Source organism: Apodemus sylvaticus, chromosome 14 (genome assembly GCF_947179515.1).
Source record: "Apodemus sylvaticus chromosome 14, mApoSyl1.1, whole genome shotgun sequence".
Lineage (NCBI taxonomy): Eukaryota > Metazoa > Chordata > Mammalia > Rodentia > Muridae > Apodemus > Apodemus sylvaticus.
Window position 1 is genome coordinate 50,969,224 of NC_067485.1, and position 18,471 is coordinate 50,987,694.

Here is an 18,471-nt window from a genome sequence, read left to right on the forward strand (position 1 = left end):
ATCATGGTTTTTAATGACTAGCTCCATTCAGAAATGTCTTTGTCTCCTTTGCCTTTCATGCTAGTTTGTAATAGTGTTCTCCACATTACCATCAGAGGCCTCCTTCCCATGGGCTAACTCTAAAGTCAACTATAGCCTAGGGAGTTTTCTTGAGAAAATGTCCTGTCTGTTTTTAAAAATAGGATTTAAATTTTTTTTTTTAAAAAAAGGTCCAGTAAAATATTTCAGTACAAAGTTTTTTATTGACACTGTAAGAAACATTTTTATTATTCATTTATTTTTTCTTTGTTACAAAAGGACTAAGTGGTTCTGAAAGCCAAGGCAGAGTTCGTGTTTCTGGGCTGCCATTCCCATGGCTTATGAGCACGGAGCAGCCACAGGCTTTTCCAAGGAAGGCCCAAGGCCATCACATCCCGACTCTACATCTACAATACTTGAATGTATTTACATGTGTTGTTCTTTAAAAAGGATTACACATTTTCTTCTTTAAAAATCTAAAAAATGGTGGAGAAAAGGAATGCAGTTTATCTCACACATTTGCAGGATATACAAGTGTAACTTGTCAGAGGAGAACACCCTCCTATTAGCTTCAAACAACACAGGGAATCAGAGCACCCAACACCGCAGACTGCCACAGTCCCGTGTTTGCTTCCTGGAGACACTGTCTGGGCATGCAGCCTCTGAGTGCTGAGTGGACAACAACAACAACAACATCTGGTCCTTCTCATTGACAAGAGAAACATAAAATAAGGCACATACATCGCGAGAATCAAAACCTGTGGCTCAGGACAAGCCAACATGTGAGGAGCAGGGAAGTGAGTTTCTTAATTCTTTAGGAAAATTATGAAAAAAAAACATTTAACACAGACATTAAACAAGAGTGCCATGTATGGGCCTGTACTTTCATTCAAAAAGCAGCTGTGTGTGACTCGAGAGAGTCAAAGCTGTTTCTCCTAAATACAACAGCCAAGGAATGGAAAGAGGCTGCTGACCGTGAGTGCATTTTTGACAGGAACCACCAAGCCTGAAGAGATCTCATGTCCCATGGGGTAGCTTTAGTGACCAAATGATCTTTCTTGAACCAGACTGTCATGACAGATCATTGAAATCTTGGGACAGAACACTTTTCACCCTCCTTTGGTTTTTTTTTTTTTTTTTTTTTTACTTGTATCCTGAAATCTTTATATTAAGAAACGTCAGATATTGAGTGGAAACACCAATTCCACAAATCTAAAGGAAACAGCTTAGAAACTAAGAAAGAAAACAAACAATTAAAAAAAGGACACAATGAAAAAGTCAAAAGCAGAAGGTAAGGAGGCAAGGGTGCTGGCCCTGTGCACTGCCCATCTCCTAGGATGGGGGACCGCCAAAACGGAAAGCCACTGCACTTGAGAACTTCAAGGTCACACGCAAGGCCTCCACCTAGAGAGGTCTCTGCTGCAGGAGGCAATGGGTGTGACCAGGGACCAAACTAATTCTTCTTGCTGAGGAAGAAGTATCCCCGATCCCCCTTCTTTGAAACCAAAAGTAATAAAGAGAGTTGGCCAAATAATAAGGCATGCCAGGTCATACCCAGACCAGAGACGTAAAAACAAAAAAACCTTAGATAAATGAAATTCATGGATTCCATCACCCATTTTGTGATGACAACGTGACCTGTTTGAGGCAAAAAGAAGTCTTGCTGTATTTACTCTTCTGAACTGTCCTCTGATTTATAAGGAACCTCTGGGAGAAGGCTGCAGGGCATGGTAAACTTACAGATTGTTTTTACTGGTCCTGGGGACATCTATTAGAAAGCAAACTGGCTAGCTTAGCCACAAAGTCATCCTACATGGCAAAGTTTTCTTCCCTGTTGAAATTTGGGCTCCAAAAGAGAGAAAATAGGCATGAGCAAAATAGGTTGGTCATAATATTCTTCCTATTACCTAACACCTACTGGGTTTTCATCTTCCTACTCCTAATTTTATAGGCAGGATTTAAGAAGAGAAGTCACACAACCCTGTCAAGAATCACCTTGGGGAATTCCAATATTGGGGGTGATGGGTAAACATTTTACTCTAATCGTTTACAGTTTTAAAGTATTATGCTAGATAATCCACATACTGTGTACACATAGTATGACTCTCATGTTTGATCTGTGTGTGAAGAGCAGCTGCACTGTGTAAATCTTTAAAAATCTGAATACAAAACAAAAGTACTGGTCCAATGTTAAGGACTAATGGTATCTGAAATTCACATGGCTACTAAATATCATCTTTCATACTCTCCAATGCTAAAATTGGTTTAAGCAATTTATTTCTGATGTCAATGTATGTGAGTTTTGCCTATTACAACTAAGTTTTACACATTTATTTTTTCCTTTATAATAGGGCACTTAGAAAAGACATATTCTCTTGCTGTTGTGAATTTAATAAATGGCAGTGATGTATCCAGTTGTGGGTTGTTTAAATACCTACTTAGAGCTTCATATAGTCAATTCAATTCTCAGTTACCTATGATAATGAGAAGAGGTGAGACCAATGAATAATTATAGTGAGTCCAAAAAAACAGCCCTCAAAGTAATTCTATCCAATTGTTTCAACATATAATTGGTCTAACTTCATACCAAAAAGCTAAAAGTGTGACCTATATGCACAACTGCCTGTCTACTCTCACTGCAGTGCTAAATAACACTGAATGTTCATAACGGTGAAGGGAATGTATGCGAGATAACCGAGAACTGACCATATAGACATACCCATGGGATACACACTTACAGAATTTCCCCCTATAAAAACCCTGATCAAACTACTTCATTTCCAGGATCCCCACATTTCCACTTTTGTGGAGCTGTTAAAAGTATGCCCTGAATTGAATCAAGGTGGAGGATACATAAAAACTTGCTATTTATACTAACTATAGTGCACCCACAAATAATCTTCAAACTCACTATTTATTTAACTCTTGTACTCAGTGTGGGAATTAAAAGTATACATACACACATAAAAGCAAGTCACTGAGTACTGTAAAGAAAAATTTAAAAAATGTGGACCTGTCACCCCTTGGTCACAAGCACACCAATTCCTAGTTCCTGGGATAGCAGAGAAGCTAGCCAAATCTTTTAATTTGATGACTTCTCTTCTAAAAGAAAGAACATGCACATTATACATTTACATTGTTTCACTCAAAAGAGGGCAGGTTTACAGGTTAAAAAACACAAGGGTGATTTGAATGTCACAATACTGGTTCAAACTGAAATGGAAGACAGTTTCTCCCCTAGAATACCTTAGGGTTTTTCAGAGTCCTTTTCCATAAAAGGAATATACTTGAGACACATCCCAGTCAGGTGAGATGAGATTGCTAAAATACATACAGAACTTAAAAAAAGAAAAAAAAATCCAGAGTCATTTCAGTCTTTCAAGTCCTAAAGTTTTACCTCTATTTGTGGTCCTCCTTGCCTATCGCCTACTGCATAACTGCAAGGAACTTGCTTTCTTCTGCAAGGGAGGTCAGCAAAGAACTCATATCCCCAATAGCCATGTTGGTGGTGCTCATGGACAGGGATGGGAATGGGAGGGATGCCCGTGGTGTGGTGAGACGGGAGGAGCTGTGGGAAAGGTTCTGAATGATACTTGGGCTCAAGGCCCCTGACATTAGGCTAGTATGGTCCCCATCATCTATGATAGCATCAAAATCAATCTGCACACCTTCTAGGTCATGACTCTCAAAGCTGTCAACTGTGCTTGTCACCTGGTTAGCACCTGGGGAAAGTAACTCAGAGTTTTCAGTGCCATTCCCCTGGAGCAGGCAGCTGGCATCTGAGAGGGAGAATGAGGCAGCTTTCCTGTCTTGCTGACTGAAGCCCATGGTCTGGTCATAGAACTGACCTGAATAATTCTGCATGTTAGAGCAGAGCTGCTGGGACTGACCTTGTGCCTCCATTTTGATGCTGTTCACCCTGCTGGTCTGACTCATGTCACTGAGCTGTCCTTGTTGCAGAGTGAGGCTGCCCCTTGGCACTGCCTGACGCCTGCTACCCCCATAGCTGGCACAGGGCTGGTAGCCCCTGATAACTGCCATACTCGATGGCTGGCTGCTATTGTCCTGGGTCCCTGGTAGGCAGCTCTCTGTCCCTTGATAGATGTTGATGTGTGAGGTAGCACCAACCTGCCCTAGTACCTGTTGACCAGGGCAGCTGGGCCCCTGGTGTTGCATGCTGCCACTGAGTAGCTGATGGCCAATGTATCCCTGTCCCATTTGATCTTGGGTTTGTATGCCATTCACTGTGTTGCCAGCTAACTCATTTGGTGCCACAGACAGGCCAAAATCTAGCAAACCCCCATTCTCTTGCAAGCTGTTGCCTTTCAGCTTGGACCCTTGAATCCCAGCACCACAGGTACTGTCTAGAGCACTGGACGTCAGTGACTGCCTACTGAGCTGGCTCCCATACTGCTGGCTCTTATAGGGCTGTTCATGGAAAGTATTTCCATTGGTGCCAAGTCCATCCCCACTGTGGATTACAAAGTGCTCTGGGCCATTGAAGGTACTGCCATTCTCCCCGAGGGTCTGATATCCCCCAGCTGGGCCAGTGCCAACCTTCCACAGATTCTGTGGGTGTACCGCCATATTGTTGTATAACCCAAAGCCTCGAGCTTGCTGTACGCTAGGACGCTGAGCACATTTCAGCTTGGAGGATGACAGATCAGAACTTCCAGAACTGACCTCATTCCACTGGATGGGCAAATCAGTTTTACTGCCCTCAGAGCAGGGCTGCTCCAGAGCTGGGTACTGCTGGCCAACATGGCTGTCTGGAAGCCCTGGTAAGTCCAAGTCCTCTGGCTCATGGGCTACTTTGCTATCTTCAGAGATGGCACTCTGCAATGGCTGCCCATACCCTGTTTGGTTCTGGGAATTTAAATACTGTACCAAGTCATCTGGCAGGAAATCTTCATCATTCAAGTTAGCATCAGCATCCATAGACAGAGCCTCCAGGGCAACATTCTCTGTGATGCTGGGGGGGCAAGGGGATGCTTGGGAGTACCGGGGTTGGCTGCTCTCCTGCCGGGTATAATTTTGCAGCACTAAGCTACGCTTTTCCACGGATGGAGGCAAATTTGGAGGATTAAAGCTATTGAGGCTGCTGAAGCGCTGAACCCTGGGAAGTGACATGTTCTCCGAGACTGTTCTCACAGGGTCGCTGGCTCTCCTCACACTGTTCGCTAGTGCGTCATGAGGCATCAGGTGACGCCCTCTGTATGTGTGGCCTCCCCCATCACTGCATCTCCGAGGAGGATGGACTGGAGGCAGGGTCACGCCTGAGTCCCTCCCCTCCCCTAGCAAGGCCATCCTGGTTTTCAGGCTCAGCTTTTCCATGTGGGGCAGAGGTGTGGGTGGTGGGCCACCAGTGGCAGCAGCGTACTTGGCCTTAAGGCGGTATTGCTGCACGGGGGTGAGGCTGAGCAAACTGGGCAGCCCGTCACCCTGGCTGGCCTCGCTGGATCTCCTCGAAGCATCTGTGGAGATGGGATCGTAGGAGTCGGCCACACTCACATTCTGGGGTCGCCCTTCAGCCTGTGATGCCTCGCTGGACCGGCGGCTGGAAAAGCAGGGGGAGATGCCCGAGGATCTGCGGCTGCTCAGGTAGGCAGAGCTGATAGTGCTGGTGTTGCTGTCTCTCCTGTTGAGTGTGTTCAGCACTGTGAAGTCTACACCTGACAGGTCACTTCTGCTCGGGAGGAGTGTCCCGGGCCCACCCGAACTATAGTTGTTATTGGATTGTGTGCCTGGAGGGGATGCACATACGGAGGGGAGAGAGATGGAAAGGTAAACACAGTTTAAGTCAGGTGCCGACATCATTTATAGTTCCTTGAACTAGGCAAACTAATAAAATTTTCTTGGTTTTATGTTTTAGGAGACTAGAGTTGAGGCACTAACCACAAACACACTTATTGTGGAGGTTTTTCTTGCCCTACTTGAACCCAAGCAATTACAATTTCTTCATCAAAATCTGAGTTCCTCACATTTTAATCTTTTTATTCCAGTATTATTCTGCTACCATTTTCAAAATATGGACCATCTGGAAAAGCAGGGCAAATGCTTCAACATCAGCACAGGTTATATAGTCTAGCCTCAGTTTAGGATCTGTGGAGAAACTAACAAATGTAAAACCAAGTGTTCCAGTTGGTCATTTGGTGTGTTCTGGCCACACTGAGAGGGAAAGAAATAGCCTGAGCAGGAAGACAATGGTCTCGCGTGGGACTTACCATTTCCTATGAGAGGAGATACCGCAGGGGCTTTGGACGGTAGAATAGGGTTCAGTCTTGGAAACATTCCATTCACTTGTTTTAGCCTTTCAAGTTTGATATGCTCCATCCATTTGGTCCCTGCCGGGTTTCTCCTGGCTTGCAAAGCAAGGGCTGTGGTTGCCGTGGAAATGGTCGAGTCCATGATCGGGGTTTCATCGATGGCACTGAGGTCTGCTACACTACCTCCATCAGTCAGAGGAAGCTCGAGCCCACTGTTGGAATAGTTGCTGATGGGGGACTGTTGGCTGCTGCATGAAGACTGACCACCAGGGCTTGGCTGAGATGTCTATTGGGTCAAGAAGAAAGGAACCAAATGACATCAGGAAGGGTAAGGGAGAGAAAGCCAAAATGACAGTTCATGCAAGCTAAAACCTTCAGGTTATTAGCAGGTTAAATGAGAAGGAAAACTATGTGTTGGTGGATGTTTGGGCCAAAATGAGAATGGCCCACCAACCAGGCTGATACACAAGGGGAGGTGATGGATGGCAGAGGATGCTAGATGTGCTGTGATCAGAGCTATCAGCCAGGAGACCCTGTTTCAAATGCCAATTATGGGAACATACTTCCTCATTTTCAATTCTATCTCCAGGACATTATTAACCATTCACTACAACAGAATCTTTATGTATATAATGGGATTAATTCTTAACAGATCAATTATTACTGGAAATGAATATAAATCTCAGTGAGTACCTAAGTATAAAGACCTGACAAAGTTAAAGATGAGGTCACAAGCTTTGGTAATTATTATTGTTCCAACTGGGGTTCATTTTGCTGAGCATGCATATAGGGGATTTTCATAAAATACTTTATCTCCTTCCAAGAAGACCCCTCTAGGCTTCAAATTACTTGATGTTTTTCCTGCTTGCCTCACTTTGCTAGTGTTATAGACCTTCAACCAGGGTCTGAATCAAGGTGGCTGTAACCGGTAAAACATCAATCATTTTGCTCCTGTCACACTCAGGAGGGAAGATAGGCTGCAATGGATAGTAGCCCTGAGTTTGTAGAATTATTTTGTGGTTCCTCTTGGTGTTTGCCTCTCTTAGTATGATCTCCTAATCTTAACCAAACAGATGCTGGAAGAGAACTATGTAACTAATGAAAACTTATTCCTAATGACTAGTCTCAATCAAAGAGCCAGGGCTTATGGAATAGTAGGTGGAAAGTCTGCCCAGCTCAGGGTCTGGGGAGTGCCATGTGAACGGACCTATGGCACACAGGGTAGTTCTCACACTGCACAACTAGTTTGTCTATCGAAAACTGCAAGGGTACCTACTGATGAAGTCACATCACAAAAGCTGTGTTCAGAAAAGTTCACTGGCCACTGAAAGTCCTAATATTTAGACCCCCAAGATGGCTAATCTGAGCCTCTGCAGTAACCCCTCCAGTGTTCCTATAGAAACTGGATCCTCTAACGGCAAGTAAAAGACTCACTCAGGGATTCTCAGGTGGGATGAACAAGGTTGCTTAGAAAGTATCTGTAGAGGGAACTCTCTCGGGGAGCCTTGTAGCTCTATTTACTTTCACATTCATTTGCATGAATTCAAGCAGATGTATACTTTCTCAGCAAGTGCCACATGGCACAGTAACTTCAACCTGGGCAACCAAGCAGAGCTAAGAAAGATTTATAAAACGGATTATGAGTATGAAGATTATTAATTATTTTGCCTTGGCAAAGTATTGAGGTATCAACTCTTCAGAGGTTCTAGGAGGCTTTGGGTAACTTTCATTCCTCAACATAATACACACACACACACACACACACACACACACACATATATACATATATATATATATATATAAATACATATATATACATATATAAATACATATATATACATAAATACATACATACATATATACACACATACACACACATATACACATACATGCACAGATCTGTGTATAGGATTATGCACACACATATGCCACCAAACAGGTAAGAAGACACAGGCACTTATAATCAGAAAACTACTTATATGCACTCATTGAATGGAGGTTAAGTTGCTAACAAATTTATCTAGGTCTTTTTCAAAGAACACAGTATATATCTAATCCCACACTTGAATTTATGCTAATCAAGATAGTAATTAAACAGAATTTGAGAACAACTGCTTGGTTGGCCCAGTTTGACTTATTATGAAGTCCCAGGCAAAGTAACAATGAGTCATCACCTGACTTCACAGCTTTCACATGCTATGTTCAAGGCACAGAGCTGCGTAATGCTCACCAAGGATATCACAATGCCATAAAAACCAAAGGAAGATGAAATGGGAAGAAAGTTTGCATGTTAAAATGAAAAAAAAAATAGAGAAGCCAAAAATCCCTCACCTTATTACCCACTGTCCTTAGGAAGTGAGAACAAGACATTTGGGAGCAATAGACAGAAGAGGTGTTGCATTAATAAGAAAAAGGAAGAAAGAATTTAATTTATAGCATGATGACCAACTTAAAGACATGTTTTAAAAGAAATTATATTAGAAATGTAATGTTCATTAATAAGTGTCTGTGAAGGTATCTGGTATTTAATGCCTATGAGCACAACAGCATCTGTTGGGGAAACAGGATCCTGTGATTCACTTCAAGGATCTTCAATTTTCTCACCTGGAAATATACAGTTCGGTCTTCAGCTGTTTGAATTCTATCTTTATAATCTAATTTTTCTATAAATATTCACATGCCAAGTCATTTAAAGAGATACTGCGTACAATTCTGGCAACTCTCTTTTTTTGATGCAGTAGAAGTTATCTTGGGTTGCAGTGACATGCAGATCCAGTCCCTGTCTCCACTCTCCCTGTTCTGCACTGTGACCCTTAATACAAGAGCTGTTAAGCCCATGATCATACACTAATCTTGCCCTTGCCCTATTCCCCCTTCGCTCTGGCAAATCCCACAACTGGTGGCTCTGTCTCCCTCCCCTTCCCCTTCCCCTTCCCCTTCCCCAGGAGGCACTTGCTCTCCCTGTCTGAGTGCTGAATTGTGTCCTCAGGGCCTCTGGCCTTGGAGCACATTGCTAATTCCCCTTCCCTAGCCCCCTCCTTCTATGTGTTTTCCTCTCTGTACATCCCACTGAACTGTAAAGTCCCAAAGAATAAGGACTTCAGCTTATTCATCTTGGGGTCAACAGGGCAAGGAAGACAGAAAACTTATTTGTAGAAAGGCTCAAGGAATTATGCTCTACAGAGTAGCCACGTTGAAGACACTGTGTCTGTCTGCCACAAGTGGTACAGCTATGGATCCGTTTTAAAAGTCAGGTAAGAATCTTAGAAGCTCTCCCTGAGCAAAAATACCGACTAAGCAGATTAACTTCGAGTGAGCAGTCTCAATCGAATAAGAGTGGCCAGCTACAATGAAGGGGGAGAGCGCTGTCCCTCGCCCTGTTCATCTGGGTTTTTCTTAACGAGTCTGGTTGGCTCCGGGAGAACAGGAGAGTGAATGACATACCATGGGCTTTTCAGCCTTGACCGTCTTCACCTGGAGGCATTCTTCCCGCTTTGAGGTAGTGTTGCTCAGCTCCTTCTGCTCACCAAATGCTCCCTGAGTTGGCCGGCCAGGGGACCTGGACTGCGAATGGCTGCCAGAGTCTCTCGGGGGTGGAGGCCGAGGGTGCATGTCCCCACGCTGCTTCTTGGTGACATGAGCCTCAGGGCCGTGCACAGTCTTCACATGTTTCCGGAGAGAGCTGGGGTCTGTGTAGCGCTTGGTGCAGCCAGGGATTTTGCATACATACGGTTTCTAGCAAATTCCACAAAAAAGGAATTATTGATGAATGGCAATAAAAGTGATTATGACTTAGCAGCTGCTCATTTACAATTCTAATTCTTTCAAAGGCACTTGCAGAGCATTCAGGTAGCTCTCAGGTCTAATGACTTAGAAAGCCTATTTGGATATTGCTCAGTGTCCATAGAATCTAGCTTAATAGGTATCATTTAGAGAGCTCTGCAAGTGGTAATAGTGTATAAATTGCCTTTACATTGTCGGAAGCCTTTATGCTGTGAGTGGGAATATCACAGCTCTCCATCTACTGATGATGATAATGGAGAGAGGCTCACAGGAAGATGCTATCAGGACAATTTTATACACCTTACAGGAGGTGCTCTGTATGAAGAAATTTATTATCTTGGTTCTGAGATATAATAATCCGTTGCTTTGAAAAACGTGCTATTTGTACACAGATATTATAATAAGAAGAAATAAAACTAAGCTGCCCAGAGCTGTTCACATGTTGTTTAACTAAATGTGTTCATTTGGGTAGCTGGGTAGCCTTACAACTGTTTGGGGTTCAGATGTAAAAATCCTCAGATGTTCTCTGGTCCCTAAATTTCAGACTATCCACTCACCCATTCCATACACCACTCAAGGCTTGAGGGATTTATGGAAGACCAGGACTCCCTCCCAATCTGCTTGCCTCAGACTTTCCCAGTCTACACATGGCAGAACTACTTCCTGCTAATTTTATTTTCTCCCTGAGTCATCTCCATCATGCTTCCTGATACAGTTATAAACACTGGGACAGTTATAACAAACTATTTATATAGGTCACACAACTGGTCCCTTTGTTAATTAACAATGCCAGAATGGTGATTTTGTTTCCTTGCCTTCCAAAATAGTAGAGTTATGGGATGCTGGGATAAGTAAAGTCAGTTCTGCTTGCCTAAGGGCTCTACATCCACAATCTTTCAGACTGAAAACACTAAAACTTCACACCTGTAGTCTGAAAACTTTATGCGTGTAGTAATCATGAAATAGATATCTCTTGTTGCTATTCCCTAAACAATACAGCAGCTATTTACATAGCATTTACAATGCAGCAGGCATTAGATATAATTGGAAATATGAGAGGGTATGTGTGTATGTATGTATATACATGTATGTGTGTATGTATGTATGTATGTATATCAGATTCTGGTGTGGGTACGGGTTCTGGACATGATCCCTTGCTGAAAGCATGAGAAGATTATATACTTCCATCTCTGTATACCAGAAGCTAGTATATAAGAAATCATCATGAAAAGTGTGGTTAAAATAATATCTCTTATCCTTGCTGAACATCTTGTCTTGCAGAATGCATGTCTAAAAGATGCTTTTTCACTAAAAGCCTAAGGCCAGAATGAGAGCAACCTAAAATGCCGAAATTCTGTAATGTAGAGAAGTGAAGATTTCATACATTATCTTGAGAGACTTTACCTTCAAATGTAAGATTCAGTTGGATAGGATTGATTCCCATTAACTACAAATTATGTCTACTCAGGAGCTCGGTGATTTGCCGCATATACATGATGACATGAGAGTACAGGATTCCATGCATTAGGGACAGAAGAATGGCTCTGACAGTTAGTGCCATTACCTTTGGGTGTTTGTACATCAACCCTGTGCTTACTCAGGGCACTGATGGGACAGGAGGCTCCACCAGCAGAGTGCCTGATGCAGGTGTGTGGGCAAGAGGTGGGAGGACAATGACAGCGTACTGGACAGGGACAAGAAGAACTACACTTCCTATAAACACATGCATGTGCATGTTAAGATTAGCCTGGAAATGAGTTCACAGCTGATGGGCAGTGAGCACGAAGACGTACATCAGAACTAGCATTTTCAAGACCAATGGCATACATCAGCAAACCTGTGACTATGTACTCTTGCATATGAACATGCGTGTTAAATGTCACCTACAAAACCCCATAAGAACACAGGTTCTGGAAGTTTCTGCTAAAAAAAAAAGAAAACAAAAAACAAATAACCACAACTCTGGAGCTTGTGATAGCAATAAAATGTCAAGATAATAGCAGATGCACTAAGGGGTCAGCTTTTCATGTCCTGGACATTCAACCCCAGGCATGATGGTTACCATTTTGACTTGCATATTCACATACCTTTGGAAAGCAGCTGATGCATTTTCTCCCAACTATACAATTTTTTCAAAGAGAGGACTAAGTTCTTTTTCTATAGCCTACACTAGCTGTGAATTCTCTCACCCCAGCTTCCCAGTTGCTGGGATTATAGCATTGAGCTAACAATCCCAGAAAAATTTTATTTTTCACTGGGCAGTGATGGTGCACACCTTTAATCCCAGCACTTGGGAGGCAGAGGCAGGTGGATTACTGAGTTGGAGGCCAGCCTGGTCTACAGAGTGAGTTCCAAAACAGCCAAGGCTACACAGAGAAACCCTGTCTCAAAAAAAATTTTTTTTTTCATTGAACATCAAATGAGTGCTACTATATGCAAGATTCCTGCACACAAAGATATTCAATCTCAATGAATTTAAGATCCTTTGTGGAATCCTTTATATTTTGTATCCAGAATCTTCTTTTCTGGTAGGAAAAAAATGTGACCATGTAATATGTAAAAACATAGTATAAAGAATGAATCCTAAAGATGTAGACAATTTAGGACTTCTATTTGGGTAGAGATAATCCTGGGAGGTGTGTCGGTTATTAAAATCTGGGCTTCTTTCCCATCCCATGTGTACCTAAGGTGCCTGTAACTGCATATGGTCCACAGTAAACCGTTGCTCAACAGAGCCTTTCTCATGAGGAAGTACTTTAGCTAGGTAGCAAAAACGAAGAATGAGATTGTATGCAACAAAGCAATGACAAGATGATGCCTGAAAAAGGTCCTGCTCATGAGTGGTCTGGAGCATGGGCATAAATGTGGCTCCAGGAGGAATGCAAGCTGTCTGATCTACAATGAGGAATCCTTTCAGAGGCCGCTGCTATACAGCCCAGGGGCCCTGAAGGAGCAAGGACAGCGTCATAGAAAATGCCATGACAGCTTTTCTGTTACGTAAGGGACTTGCTGTCCAGATCTACCCTGCAGAATTCTTAGCTCTACCCAACATAGCAAAAAGTCTTCACACATAACTTCTTTGCTTAGCAAATAAGAGAAGTCAGAAGTAAGACAATAAATAAACACAAGTGAGTACCAGGATTTATTTAGGATGGACTGACTTGACTTACAAGAATCTGGATTTTCAGGACAGGCCTATCTTCTGTATATGTGAAACTGTGCCAGCTTCCATATTCAAAACCAAAGAGCCCCATGCATGTTATAGAGAAAAATGACTTGAGTGTTTGTGAATGAATCTTAATTAAGATAACCCATTTAAATACCTTAATCAAGGTAACCCATTTAAATAAGTTGTTCACTCCTGGTAATAACATTATTGCCCAAGTCATCTTCCAGTTTCCTGAGATGTTTAATTCTCATATAATCCTGTATTTGTTAACCTCACCCAAGAAAAAAATAAATAACTAGACCATACCTAAAATAAGTAGATGTGTATGTATGTTTTAAGTTCATAAAATGAAAATCTATGTATTTGTACATCCCAGTCTCAATATACTCAATGACCAAATTTCTCTACAGCAGGAAAGTTGGGCCTAAACTCTACAAAAGGAATGAATGCCTTCTTTTACTTAAGTATATGAAAGATAGCTAATTTAATTACTATGCTAATTGAAATTCCAAGCAAAGATTTTCAAACTCTATGAATTGAAATTGAGCTTGAGAGATCAACAACTGAGGACATTCTTAATGTTGTATAATAATTCCAGAACATTCCAGCACTCCAAAATCAGCAGTCTGCTATTCCCTCAGCCAAGTGTGGAGTTTAAAGTATGATCAGATCAGACTATCATTTTAGACAGTGTCGATTATCTCATAAAAGGTCATTTTAATCTGTTTTATTCTGTCACCAGGACTATTCCCCCTACCTCTGCTTAAAGCCTAACAGCTCCTAAGCAGAATGGCTCACTTGGTTTAGATACTGCAGGTTGTGAGACTAGCCTACAGCTGACGAAGTCATAATGGTCACTCGGAAGTCTCATACAGGCAAATTTATCCTTTTGCAACAATGTCTCAGATAAACCAAGGACACATTTTGCAGGCCTGAACTATGTGCTGTTAGTAATCCCATTTCTATCCAAAATGAGGGGAGCTTTTTTAGACTTTCAAGGGACAGTTTACACAGGAGCCAATATTTCAGCTATACCTCCCAAACAGAAGTTATATGTTTTTAGTCAGATATGCATCAAAGCCTAGCTTAAACAAATCTGCAACCATTTTTACACTTATCAGTAGTCTGGGGATAATTATCTAAAAATAATGGCAATACAACAGAAACCACTATGATGAAACTCTGTTCATTTTATCTTAAATAAAAGACTTAAATATTAACTGGGCTTATAAGAATAACTTCTAAGTTCCTCTGGAATTGAGATGCCTATAAATTGTATTTAAGCTGTGTGCTTGATGAAAATAATTTTAGATATCATACATGTGATAAAACTGCTCTCTCCTAAAAAACAAATAAAATTGGATGCTTTTGGGAGTGAGCTGTTTGTCACCTGCCAGTGTGATGATTCTGAATGTCTTTAGACAGTACCAGGTCTTACTATGTGTAGGTCCAAGCTATTAGAGCAGGCAGCCTGAACTCTAATTTAAATGCTACTACTGTCTAGCCAGTAGGTGGCAACAGGAAACTAAGTCCAGCAAGGGTTTTTATAGAATTTCTTCTTCATCTGCATTACTCTCTAAACAGGATCCATCCTTGAGGCCTCATACATTCACCTGAAGACCTGCACGATCTCAGGGCTCACTCACAGTTGGAACAACCCAGAGAAAATAAAACAGAACACATCTGCTGTAGCAGATATATGCCCCGTGGAAGCTCACTGTTCGCTGGTAGCTTTGGGAAGCAGAGGAGGCTTACCTCATTGGAATGTGTTCTGTTTTGGTGCTTGGCCCGATCTGAAGCATTAGAGAAAGCCTTGTTGCAGCCCTCATGCTCACAGACGTATGGCTTCTCTCCAGTGTGAGATCTCAAGTGCGTTTTCAGGTTTTCGAGTCTTGAGTAGGCTTTTGTGCAACCTTCAAACTGAGGACAACAGGTAAATCTGGACCACTCTACACAATAGCAGCTGCCGCTTGTGCTCAACCCCCTCTCCAAGTGGATAAAAACTTGACCTTTCAAGGGTCAGCAGCTTTTCAAAACCATGGAACAAAAACCCCACTAAACTCTGCATTTATTGGGATTCAGATGTGGCTTGGGGCAGTTGAAGACAAAGCATTGTCAGTGCCTGTAAAACTCCTGAAGGCTTTTTTTCCCCTCCTATTTTTTTTAATAGACAGCTCAATGTGGACAATGAATTTCATTATCTGTTCATTGATCTCCTCCAATTCCCACTGATTTCAGATTCAGCACAAAGTTCATTAATATGGCTTTGTGTCCCTACAAAGGCATGGAATTTGATCATGTTTGTAAAGGCCCTTTAAGATGTAAAGTACCAGGGTCTGTGCAGCACTCTGAGCAACTCTAGAGAGAACATACAGTCTCACTGCAGCCCCAGCCTAGTCCAGAGGCTTCTATGCACTGTGATGACTGAGCAAGGAACGAGGAGACATGATAACCACGGGCAGCTGACGAGGCCTTGCCAAAACGCTTCGGGTGAGAAGCGAGCCGGGCTCGTTTTAGTTTTAAGAATATATACAACTAATATTTGAAACATAATGAAGACACAACAAGTTCATTTATGTTTCATACCATATGCACACTAACTAATAATAATATTATTCAACAGTTTTAGGGCAACTGTGTTGTGACCACAAGTGGTTGCAAAGGTAATGAACAAGTCTTTCTAACTAGTACATTATGTTAGCACCCAGAGCCTTGTGCATGGTAGTTAAATGCTTTGATATGAACTATATCCCAAGCCCAATATGTTGAATTTTGTTGTTCATAAAGAATGCTCAACTTAGGGCCTGTAAGATGGGTCAGAGTGCAAGTTGTGTAAACTTGACCACTCGAGTTTGATACCTGTAACACACCTAAATGTGCATCAGAGAATCAACTCCACAAAATTTATCCCTTGACCACTACACCCACAAATAAAAAAAATTAAACTGAAAAATAAATCAACTCTGTGGTTTGTCCTGCAGTGTGCAGACTTGTGGGGATATGACAGACACAGAAGGCATGGGCTCATGGAGCCAGTCACCTGACTCCTGCTTGTGACGCTGCAGAGATGGCCTGTTTAAAGCCCAGCACTAAGGCACTCTGTACAAACAGTGCTCTGTCTCTCTTCTCATTACCCTTTCGGGTTCTGGGGTCAACAGCATGCAAAGCCCTTGAGAATAGGAAAGCTTACAGAGTAACGTGTCACACTTGCCGGTGTGAGGGGACACTGAGCATCAGGCATGTACTTACTGTACATTTGTGAGGCTTTTCCCCCGTGTGTCTTCTCATATGCACTACCAACATGTACTGGGCTTTGAACGGTTTCTGCTCTCTTGAGCAATCAAGCCAGCGGCACACGAACTCCTTTTTTTCTCCATGAATGTGGTCATTATTGATATGCTGGGGTTGAGGAAGAGAGAAATCAAATTAAAATGTGTTAGCCATTTCTCAAAGAAACAAAAGGAAGTGAAAATTGCTCAAATTTGAAGCCTTGAAGATTACACAAATAATTTACTACATCACAGATTTTTTTTTAAAAAATTCCAGTACATACAGTCCTAAGTCCATTTGCTGTTGCTAACTGACTGTGAAGCAAGCATGGGAAGTGCAACTGGGTACAGAATTGACATCCAGAAAAAAAAACTTGAGCCTGAAATCTGAAGAATACAGGGAGTACTTGGGATTTAGGGGTGGGGGGGTGGTTTGGACAGAACGCATATGCATCCATGATTTTATAACAAGGCTCAAGAAAGCACAACTTTGGTTTAGATTTCGGACAAAATCTTCTTGAATAATAACCCTACAGAAATACGTGCTAAGAAAGAGAGAGAATCTGCTATCATTTCCATCAAACTTTAGAATTCTATTAATAGGCTAAACATTTTCTCAGATTATTTTATGTGTATCACTGCTTTGCTTGCACATGGTGCCTGGCGTCTATGAAGGTCAGAGAGGAAAATCAGGCCCCTAGGACCTGTTATGGATTGTTGTGAGCTGCCATGGTTGCTGGGAACCAAAGATTCTGGGTCCTCTGCTAGGCAACAAGTCTCTTAACCACTAATCCAGTGGTTCTTAATCTTCCTGATGCTGCAGCCCTTTAACACAGCTCCTCATGTTGTAGTGACTCTGACCATAAAATTATTTTTGTTGTTACTCAAGTGTAATATTGATACTGCTATGAATGATAATGTAAATATCTGTGTTTTCCTTGAGGCTCAGACAATACCTGTGAAAAGGTCAATCAGCCCAAAAGAGGTCATGACCTACAGAAACACTACATTAAGCCATCTCTTCACACCCAGGCAAATTTTTTAAAATACAAAATGAAGGTGGATTTCCTCAAATTTCTCATCAATCCTAGGCTTTGAAGTTAGCTACATCTACATCTTTAGAAGGATGTGTGAAGTGCCTTCCAAGAGGACACATGAAAAACCTATAGTAATACCTGAGGAAGAGCAAGGCAGTTCTCCAGAGACAACTACAGTGGATGTGCCTTTACTGCCACTGGTACAAGTCTGCAGTGCCAGTATTGAGAGCCTGAGTGGAGAACACTGCCAACAGAAAACTAGACGGGACTTCACAGTGAGCCCTTTTCTCAAAATACCAAATGAGCTTATGTATAGTACTGAAATACCCAGTCCTAGATTATCAGGAAAAACTTTACCCTGATTATTTTTTTTTTTAATTCTCTGGTCAAGTTATGCTTTATTTGCCTTATTTTAAGGCTACCCGCTATGTTTTTTCAAATACAGATATGTATCTCTTAAAGGTCATCCAGTAATTAAAATTTTCTTGAGTTCTATTGTAGTAATGACACTGCATTTGATATGTGCCTCTGAACACTATAGCTTAGAGACCTAGTGGGAATTTTTTGCTACCAGAAACTGGCTTTCTTGAAGAGTCTTCTAGGTGGCTGATTGCCTGAGGATAAAAATTTTGCATGAAAAAAAATAGTTTTCTGTATAATTTCTAGAAGTTAAAGCTGAGAAAACGAAGTCATAATGCTCCTCCTCCCTTTGCACAGCAATCAGAATGCCTGGTGAACTGCAAACACTGAGCAGCATGTGACAGCACACACGGACACAATTGTGTCATGTGGGACTACATGCAACAGAGCACAGTGACAGCAGAACTGGTCTCCTCCTGAACTTCCTTTCATAAGCTAGCTGTCATAGGAAGCAGTGTCTTAGACATTACAACTGTGTGCATAATCCACAAAGAGAACAGATGTGCACC

The 18,471-nt window shown here is 42.0% G+C and overlaps 1 protein-coding gene across 1 annotated transcript in view; it reads right to left on the reverse strand.

The window, feature by feature from the left end:
- Window positions 1-222: 222 nt before the first annotated feature.
- Window positions 223-18,471, reverse strand: part of Gli3 (GLI family zinc finger 3) — a 291,629-nt gene continuing 273,380 nt past the window's right edge. The window contains exons 11-15 of the mRNA XM_052157243.1: window positions 16,486-16,635; window positions 14,992-15,156; window positions 9,729-10,019; window positions 6,243-6,570; window positions 223-5,762 (exon numbers count right to left, since the gene is read on the reverse strand). Of these exons, the coding sequence (XP_052013203.1) occupies window positions 3,445-5,762; window positions 6,243-6,570; window positions 9,729-10,019; window positions 14,992-15,156; window positions 16,486-16,635 (3,252 nt within the window). The 3' untranslated portion in view covers window positions 223-3,444. The remainder of the gene's footprint in view (window positions 5,763-6,242; window positions 6,571-9,728; window positions 10,020-14,991; window positions 15,157-16,485; window positions 16,636-18,471) is intronic.